Source organism: Ischnura elegans, chromosome 6 (assembly GCF_921293095.1).
Source record: "Ischnura elegans chromosome 6, ioIscEleg1.1, whole genome shotgun sequence".
In the NCBI taxonomy this organism is placed as follows: domain Eukaryota; kingdom Metazoa; phylum Arthropoda; class Insecta; order Odonata; family Coenagrionidae; genus Ischnura; species Ischnura elegans.
The window spans coordinates 123,714,689-123,724,692 of record NC_060251.1 but is presented as its reverse complement, the minus strand read 5'-3'; the positions used below and the strand labels follow the sequence as shown (position 1 = coordinate 123,724,692).

Sequence of the window (10,004 nt, the reverse complement as noted above, 5' to 3'; positions counted from 1 at the left end):
ATAATTACACCTAATTTTCAGAAACGTCTTTACCTACATAGGTGTTCAGAGACCTATTGCAAATATTTTCCAAAGAAAATCTCACAAATTGATGAATTCCGGAGCTCTGCACACAAGCGTCCGTTGCCTTGCGTTGGAATGTAATGACTAAGCAACCCAGAGAATATTTTTGTCGCGACAAGTGACAAAAGTGGGGAACTAATAGACGCGGGAGTCGGACCACAGCGCTTTCGGATTACAACGGGTAGCAAGACAACTAACCTGTGTAATGTATTAATCATGATCCAGTCATTTGATCAAGTCACGGACGTATTTAAATAAATATGTTTATAAAATTATACATTTGCCTATCTGGAAGTACGCAAGCAATTTAAAAAACATAAAAATTATGGCAGGAATGGATTTCATACCGAAAGTATGGCAAAATGTGCGTTTAAATGCAGAATTCTTCTATACACGGGTTTTATGATGATAATATCCGAGTTTTATTTTTACACCGCATTTACACCAAAAAATCACAGGTAAATAACTTCTCGGTGCTGTATGGGTAGAGACTACCGTCCTCGTAATTGCCGTACATGAAACAAGAAGCACCATAGTTTGCTACACTTATATACTCATGACGATAGGTACCCATCACCACAGCAGCAACGGCTCTCCTACTGAGACTACTGTAGCAGCAGCGCTAACGATAACAATCGGAATCAACACCAAGACGGCAGCAGTGCGTATTGTTCCCTGAACATAAGACCAGATAGGCATGTTTTGCTATCCACTCCCATGGTCAAAATTAGGGATTCCCCTGGTAAACTTCAGTCTCGCAGAGCTCTGTTGGACTCATGCTCACAGTCAAACTTCATCACTGAAGCTTGTGCTCAACGATTGAAACTAAATAAAAACCGGAAAACAACCTCAGTTCAAGGTATTGGCCAACAGATGCATGAAAGAAAGTACACTCCACTCGCAAAAGTACACTCAAATGTACTAGACTACAAGTTTCAAATCACTGGAAATTAGCCTTCTACTTTTATTAATTACCAGACTTGGAGAAATCCAATTACCAGATCCAATGTTTGATGAACCAGGTAAAATTGACCTGCTGCTAGGATTGGAAGTTTTCTTTCACTTTCTGCATCCTGGAAAAATGGTGAGGGACATGGATCATCCTGTTCTTCAAGAAACCACTCTTGGATGGATAGTGAGAGGAAGAAACAACTCACCAGAATCATCTGTGAGTCCAACGCATAGATACTCATCTTTATCAGTACTCAGGAATGATGAAGATCTACATGCTCAACTTGAACGATTCTGAGAGATGGAAGAAATCAACCAAACGCCACGAACCTCGGAGGAGAAAGAATGTGAACAGCACATCCAGCAACATACCACAAGAGGTGAGACAGGGCGATTTATTGTACGACTGCCATTACGTCAGCCTCGCATGCAACTTGGATATAGTCCTTCCAGATGGCGACAAGGCGGTTACATCCACTCCAAAGAAAGCTTAACAGACAACCTCAACCACGAAGTGATTATGTGCAATTCATGGACGAATATGAGGCCTTAGATCATGTGCTGTCAGTCAGCGCCATAGTAAATAATGATATTGTGAGTTATTACATTCCTCACCATGAAGGAGGAAAGTAAGGCGACCAAATTGAGAGTGGTTTTTGATGGCTCGGCAGAAACAAGTAATGGTACATCTCTAATGACTTACTGATGGTTGGGCCCACAATTCAGCCAGACCTATTCAGTACAACAATTCGTTTTCGTACCCTTCACTTTTGTTTTACTGCTGATAAAATGCCAAAATGTATCGGCAAATAGCTATGCACCCTGAAGATCGCAACCTGCTGAGAATCCTCTGGAGGAAAAATCCTACATCTCCAATTAATACATAGTTCCAGCTGAACACGGTCATCTATGGCATTGCTGGTGGACCATACCTAGCAACTAAATTCATCGATCAGTTAGCTGTCGAAGAAGCTCAGAACTACCCAAGAGCTGCAGAAACCTTATTGCACGACTTCTACGTGGATGATTGTATGTCCGGGGCAAACAGCGTGGAAGAGGCACTATTAATGCAAGGTGAGCTCATTGAGTTGCTTAGCAAAGGAGGATTTGAGGTGCGTAAGTGGTGCTCTAACCACAATGCTTTGCTTGAAAGTAACCCCTAGGATCTGAGAGAAGCTAAATTGCCATTGAGCGCAATGATGATCACATTAAAACTCTTGGGCTTCTGTGGCACCGTGCATTAGATCAGTTCCAAATAGCCAGTGGAACAAAACCAAGAGATTTGATTGCGATCAACGAAACCTTAACAAAGAGAAAGGTTCTAGTAGCCATAGCATCCATATTTGATCCTTTAGGATTTATTAGCCCAGTGTTGATTAGTGACATTCCTCGTCCACTCTTCACAAAGTCTCCGGTTCCGTAGCGAAACCATATATTCCCCGCAGATGTTTCTGGGAGTCTATAACACAATATATTCATCGATAAAAAATATCAGATTACAATGTTTGGGTATATTTACACATCTCACTTATCTGAGTTTTTGACTAAGGGGTATCTATAGGGACCCAGAAAAGTGGTAAATAAACTCGAGGGAAAGCGGTGTAAAAATCATAGCCTCAGCGGTGCAAAAATCGCTAATTTCATGCTCCGGCGATCATACATACAGATAAAGCATCTCCTAAATACCGTCAAGAATAGAACTCCACTACAAGTGGAAGGGGTTTACCAAATTCCTTTTCAGACCTGCGGGAAGAACTACATCGGCGAAACAGACAGGTCGATCAAAACACGCCTAGAAGAGCACGCGAGAGCGATTCGACTGGGGCAATCAACAAAGTCCGCGGTAGCCGAACACGCAGCGCTTGGCCACATTATCGACCTCAAGGAAGTCAAAATCCTCGCCAAAGTTAAGGGTTTTAAACAGAGACTCGTCAGAGAAGCCATTTAATATCCAAAGAGGTAAGAATAATTTAAACAGAGACACCGGCAATAAAATTAGCCGTACTTGGCAACCCATAATAAGAAAAAACAATTAGCAATCCACTCCTCCAACCTCCCGCTCCCCTCCCCCCACCACCAGACGCATATACCTATATAAAAGATCTTTAATTCCCATCTCTTCCTAATCTCGTGAAAAATCGACCAGCATCGGTCGGGAAACGTTATTGCCACCCAAGAATTGACGCGGCGACATAGCCCAAAAGTTTTTAATCATAATGACGATCACACGCGAAAGTTTTAACGAAGAATTACACTTGAACAATATCTGCATGGACTGCACTTTACATCCAGGTACTGTGTTTTTCACTAGAAGTATACCATTACCCTTGATAGTCTGAGAAACAACTCGAGGCACTCTCTCAAAATGACGAATCCAAGTTTTCACAGGAGGCACTATCACAAACAGTCAGGGTCGGTAAAAGCAACAGGCTTTTTTCAACCTTAAGGTAATTGATTGGAGAAGTTGCAATTGCTCGACAACAGCCATCTCTTTGCTCATGTTTGCTCCTATACTTCATTTGAGTTTTTACCTCCTGTTGTTTAGGCTTTTTGAATTCCCTCCAGGTGGCGATGGAGGGGGAGGGAGAGGTCTAGTGCGCATGCGCTGGGCCGACCAGGACTTTCGTCTCGCCCGGCATTCTCGCGCACTCTTACGCCGAACCGTGCCTTGTGAAGGTGGCCTGCACTCTGTACCCACCATTAAAGAAGTTCAGCTGAATAACAGATTTCACTTTATTTCAACATAAAAGTTGGTCCTTCGGGCGGATCTTTTCCGGTTTTACTACGATTCCAGCGTTTAATAGTGCAGGATTGTGAAATTTTTCTCCTTTTTTGGCACTTAAAGGACTTTTATTCTAGGTGGAAATTTCTAGAAGCCACGTGGTTCGACAATTTTTCTTCAATAGTGATGGTTTTTCTACGACTCCATCTGCCAGGGTGTGTGCTTCCCTAGGACTTTGAAGAAGTTTCTGCTCTACACGGCCTGCCTCAACTTCATCTGGTTCTTGGTGAGATTGACTTGACTGCTGAAACTTTTATTCCTTCGATCGTCTTATTTCGTGTTCAATCATTCCCTTTGAAGTATGTCGAAGGATCTAGAAAGCCTTGTGCAAACTCAAATGAGTAAAAGTGAACTTATTTCTCGTTTTTGGTCAAATACGATGAAATTGGGCAAGGACAGACTAACCGCTAACTTACTCGAGAAACGTAAGGACTTGCTTGATTCGTATTGGAATGCATTTCTTTCGGGCCACTTCGTAGTTTTGGAGCAAGCCGAAGCCGCTAAGACAGAGTACGTGAAAAATGATCACTTCTCGCGGGTGGAGGAGCTTTATATCGACGCTTTGTCTAACATATCTGACTACGTGTCTCAATTAAAACGATCGAATTCATGTGAAAATGAAGTATCACGTAGCGCCTCAGTTAATTCTAATCTTCCGAAAAGAGAATTACCTGTTTTTTCTGGCGACCTGTTAGAATGGGAAAGTTTCAAAGAGCAATTCCAAAAGTTAGTGGACGAGGCGCCAGACCTATCAAATGTGCAAAAACTTTTGTATCTTAAAACTCACCTACGTGGGCCTGCCGCTAAAGTAATACAGAATTTGCCTATCTCTGGGGCGAATTACCAAGGGGCGTGGAATGACTTAGAGAAGCGGTATGGTAGCGCTAGAGTTCTTTCAAATTTTCATATGAAGAGTTTGTTTGAACTTCCAAATATGCAAAGGGCGACTTCCTTTGAACTGAAGCGAGTCCTAGATCAATTTCGCCAAACTATCAGGGTATTTGAAAGCCTTCAAAAGCCAGTTCAAGCATGGGACGAATGGTTCGTATTCCTTTTAGTAAGTAAACTCGATTCTTCTACACGGTTCCAGTGGGAATTATCTCACTCAGAAATGAGTGCGGTGCCGTCCTTTGTGAGTTTGTCTGATTTCCTTGAAAACCGAATTCGTGCCTTGGACGCTTCAAGAGAAGTAGCTTCTTCCAATTCGGCTTCAAATTCAGAGTCAAAGAGGGGTCGAAATAACTCAGTGAAATCACCGAGTCAGTCGAGTAAAATGTTGAATGCAGTGTCGTCAAAGTCTTCGAGAAGAAATAATGCCGCTTGTCCGCTCTGTTCAAGGGGTCATTTTTTGAGCTATTGCTTAGGTTTTAAGGCTCTTAAACCTGAGGAACGAAGAGAAGAAGTCATCAAGCTTTCTCATTGCCTAAATTGCCTTTCTCGTAATCACGAAGCGAGTCGGTGTCGATCATCAGGTCGGTGTCTAGCGTGTGGCAGCAAGCACCATACGCTACTGCATGAAGCATTTCCGAGACTCGCGGATAATCCTCAATCGGCTGATGCCATACCATTAAAGTCGCCCACGATTTCCCCTTCGACTCCCCCCGGCGCAGTGTTATGTCGCGCAAGCTCTTCAAGTCGAGTGTTTCTCTTAGCGACTTTTTATGCCCAGGTTGAATCACTTACGGGAAAATGTATCACAGTGAGAGGACTCATAGACACTGGGTCTGATACGTCTTTTGTTACGGAATGGTTGGCGCAAACTCTGGGACTTCGCGGATCTAAGGTCAGCGTTCCGATCATGGGCATACAAGGTCATGAAGTGGGTACTGCTTTGAGCATGGTAAACGTGACAGTTACATCCTCCTTCGACAGAAACTTTAAACTAGATCTTCAAGCCTTGGTGCTTAAAAGGCTAACCGCTCTTACGCCCTCCCACTATGCAAAATTGCACCCATGGTCTCATCTGGAGGGGTTGACCTTTGCGGATCCAACTCATGCCATTCCTTCATCAGTTGACCTCATCTTGGGCGCCGATGTCTGCGGGGAAATACTTTTAAGTGCAGTTCGCGAAGGGCCTGTAGGAAGTCCTACTGCTCGTTTAACTCCTTTTGGATGGGTGTTAATGGGACCTGTTTCGCGTGCGAAGGATATGCAATTTCAAAATGACTGTGCTACCGCTTTGCATGTGCAAGCATATGAAAGGGTGATGGATGAGATTCAGAAATTTTGGTCCCTTGAGGAAGTTTCCACGGTAACACCGCCGTCAGAAGAGGATTCTTATTGTGAAAATCATTTTAAAACGACTCACCGCAGGGACTCTGATGGGAGATATGTAGTACGTTTGCCATTCAGGCCAAACAATTCGCTGAAATTGTATCCTTCTCAGGAGTCAGCTATGAAATTATTTTTGAAAAACGAGAATCGACTCAGAAGTCAACCTGTTTTGAGGGAGAAGTATGCCGCATTTATGACGGAATACTTAAATCTAAGTCACATGGAACTTACTAGTGCGAGCGATCAATTATATTACTTGCCACACCATGCTGTTTCGAAAGAAAATGACGAAACGCGTAAGGTTCGAATTGTATTTAATGCATCTTTTAAGAGTGCCTCTGGTAATTCTTTAAATGATTTATTGTTGAGTGGACCTCGTCAGCAACCGGATTTGTGGTTGATTCTAACGCGTTGGCATTTTTTTCGAGTGGCTTTTACTTCGGACATAGTGAAAATGTTCCGCCAAATTCGATTGCATGAGGACGACTCAGACTTTCAACGTGTTATTTGGCGTAAGGATCCTTCCGAAATAATCTCAGATTATAAGCTGACTACGGTTACTTACGGTACGGCTCCAGCCCCCTTACTAGCTATCAGAGTACTCCGGCAATTGGTACTTGACGAGGGTCATTCATTCCCTTTGGGAGCTAAAGCAGTGGCACGGCATTCTTACGTGGATGACATTCTTTGTGGTGCAGCTAATTTAATTGATGCTATGGACGTTAAGAGACAGTTAATTGAATTACTAGCGAGGGGCGGATTTCCATTAAGTAAGTGGGCATCTAACGAACCCAGTCTTTGTTCGGATGATGAAAATCCGAAGAAAGTATTTTCTGACTCAGAAGTGGTTGCTACCTTGGGAGTAAGATGGTCACCAGTGTTAGATACATTTAGTGCGAGGGTTGCTCATCCGACCGGCCGAGAGGCAGTAGTGACTAAGAGAACTGTGCTTTCGGAGATAGCCCGATTATTTGATCCATTAGGTTGGATGGCACCTGTACTAATTGTGGCCAAAATTATATTGCAAGACTTGTGGCTGTCCAAGGTAGGATGGGATGAAGTTCTATCTTTGGAACTTACTGAACGTTGGCAGAGTTTATGCCTCTGAGAGGGCATACGCAGCAGCAGTGTATTTGCGTGTTGCTGGGGAGGGGGAGGATGGCTATGTTAGCCTGTTGGCCGCTAAAACGAAAATCGCCCCGTTAAAACTTGTTAGTGTGCCTCGCCTTGAATTGTGTGCAGCTGTACTTTTAACTCGCTTCCTGGTGAAAATAGTGGAGGGCCTTCAGTTCGTGTCTGTGCCAGTATTCTGCTGGACAGATTCAGCAGTTTCTTTGGCCTGGATCCGTGGCCACCCCTCAAGGTGGAAGACCTTCGTGGCTCATCGCGTCGCGGAGATCCAGACGTCGCTTCCGGGGACCCAGTGGAGCTACGTCAACACCAAGCTCAACCCAGCTGATGCCGCAACCCGTGGGATCAGCCCTGATGAACTGATGGACTCCTCTCTCTGGTGGAGTGGACCACCATGGCTTGCCGGCCGGGAAGAGGGGTGGAGCTGTGGGAAACCCGAATCATCAGGTGCTGAGGATTCGGAGATGCGGATGGCCGTAAACCACTCTGCAACTTCCCTTCATAACTCAGGTGATGTATTACAAAGATTTTCATCATACCTGCGCCTGCTAAACGTCATGTCTCTGTGCCTAAGATGGTTACACAATTTCAGGGATAAAAGCCACAAACGCTCGGGGTTTGTCTCCCCCGAGGAGCGTGCCCAAGCTCTGACTGCGGTAATCAGGAGCATGCAGTCCACAGCATTCCGAGACGAACTTGCAGCCTTGACGTCTGGGAAATCCCTGAAAAGGTCCTCACCCCTGCTACCTCTTCGACCGTTTTGCGATGCGGATGGACTACTTCGCGTGGGTGGTCGGCTAAGAAATGCAGTGCTGGACTATGACGAGAAACATCCCATCATCATTCCAAAGGATCACCATTTCACCGTGCTGCTGGTGCGCCACGCACACGCAGTCACTCTTCATGGCGGACTGCAAGCTACAGCAGCGTACCTAGCGCAACGGTACTGGATCATCCGCAGCCGCGTGGTGGTAAAGCGAGAAATCCGGACTTGTGTGACCTGCGCCCGGTTTCGTGGAGAGACTCTGGTGCAACGCATGGGTGATCTTCCAGAAGAAAGGGTTAAACCCCAAACACCATTCTTATCTACTGGACTGGACTATGCTGGTCCATTCCTCCTGAGGGCTACTAAGGGTCGGGGTCACAAAGCATATAAAGGATATATTTGCCTTTTTATCTGTATGGTAACGAAGGCCGTTCACCTTGAATGTGTATCTGATCTTACCACTAACACTTTTCTCCTTGCTTTTCGCAGATTTGTTTCGCGAAGAGGTGCTTGTTATTTTCTCTACAGCGACAACGCCTCAACCTTCCGAGGAGCTGCGCAAGAATTGAAGACAATGTTCCAGCAATCCTCATCCTTCTATAAAGAAGTCGGCTGTCAGCTGAGCAACACGGGGACGCAGTGGACCTTTATCCCACCGTACGCGCCGCACTTCGGAGGCTTATGGGAGGCAGCGATAAAATCTACTAAATTTCATTTAAAATATAAAAAAAAACTTCAAAGGGTTTTATTCTGCGCCCTGTCAATATGATATGTAAATTGCCTAACTAAATATTTATTGTTAAATTACTTGTTTCGGTGGTAAGTCATATTCATTTTTGTATGTTTTCTTTGATTCTGTAAGTTGGCTGCCCCGATATTTTTGTCACGGCGGGCGGCTATAAATGTTAAGGTAATTATTTCGACATTGCCGAGGCGGGCGGTATGTTTAGGCTTTTTGAATTCCCTCCAGGTGGCGATGGAGGGGGAGGGAGAGGTCTAGTGCGCATGCGCTGGGCCGACCAGGAGTTTCGTCTCGCCCGGCATTCTCGCGCACTCTTACGCCGAACCGTGCCTTGTGAAGGTGGCCTGCACTCTGTACCCACCATTAAAGAAGTTCAGCTGAATAACAGATTTCACTTTATTTCAACACATGTTCTGTAGTAATGGAAGCCTAATTTGTGTTGGAAAGAATGCGATCCTCTTGCATAATTGGATTCGAAATATGTATCTTCATCAGCTCCTCTTTACCGTTTCCGGGGATAGCATGGTCCATTTGCAATTCCGCGGGCTCTTCATTCCCCTTCTGGACCTCGAGATTTTTTCTCTTCCTAATAACGGGGCGATCTTAAGACACTGGGATGTCCTGGGTGTCTATTCTCTAACTCGAAGCTTCCGTTCTGGTAGCTTCGAACTAGCTACCTGAATTGGATACCAACCGTATTCCCTAACTGGGAGTAGCTATCTTAGACCGAGAATTTCAGGTAGCTTTCTCAGATCGGATATGGGGTATGAGAAATCTTTCATGCGAATTCAGTTTTTACTTGTCGCGGATCCTGCGACATCCATAGGTGGGAGGGAGACCCACTCCGGTACACGGGATCGGGTAATCATTGTGGAAGGATAACTCGTCGAGGTAAAGTTTAAAGCACCCGGGGGTGCGCTTATTGGTTTCTTCCCCCTACAAGATTGAGTGCAAAGGTGGGTGGCGAGGTCCGCGACGCGGTTACTCCTTCCGCGGGGCTAGGGCTGGATCCATCCGGAATGGCCTCACTGGGGATCTCCGGGGATCCACGACAGCTGTGGCGGTGGGTGGGGGGGTTCCGGCGTCGGCGGCGGGTCCACGAGCCGTAGGTGGGATGGCGGCGTCAGTGGTCACCGGCCACGTGCTCCGTCTCCGCTCCGATAGTCTGGTTCCGCGGGTGGCTTCCGGCTGCGGCGTGGTCCGCGGCATCTGGCCGAAGTAGGGGACGAAGCTTCTAAACCCATAGGGAAGAATGACCGACGATGTTGTCACTCTGCTTCGTTCCCTAAGGCTTC

General features: G+C 45.5%; 1 protein-coding gene across 1 annotated transcript; it reads left to right on the top strand.

The window, feature by feature from the left end:
• Positions 1–1,274: 1,274 nt before the first annotated feature.
• LOC124161478 lies at positions 1,275–8,536 on the top strand. Its single transcript, XM_046537799.1, has 4 exons — positions 1,275–1,394; positions 1,902–2,088; positions 7,313–8,341; positions 8,457–8,536. The coding sequence occupies exons 1-4, from the start codon at positions 1,275–1,277 to the stop codon at positions 8,534–8,536; spliced, it is 1,416 nt and encodes a 471-aa protein (XP_046393755.1).
• The last annotated feature ends 1,468 nt before the right edge of the window (positions 8,537–10,004 follow it).

What these genes read in the sequence shown, in the direction of transcription:
- LOC124161478 (XM_046537799.1), top strand. Translation starts at nt 1,275, where the DNA reads ATGATGAAGATCTACATGCTCAACTTGAACGATTCTGAGAGATGGAAG. An exon ending in AGAGGCACTATTAATGCAAG is followed by an intron (nt 2,089 to 7,312) that starts GTGAGCTCATTG and finishes AATTGTGTGCAG; the next exon opens with CTGTACTTTTAACTCGCTTC. An exon ending in GAGGGCTACTAAGGGTCGGG is followed by an intron (nt 8,342 to 8,456) that starts GTCACAAAGCAT and finishes TGCTTTTCGCAG; the next exon opens with ATTTGTTTCGCGAAGAGGTG.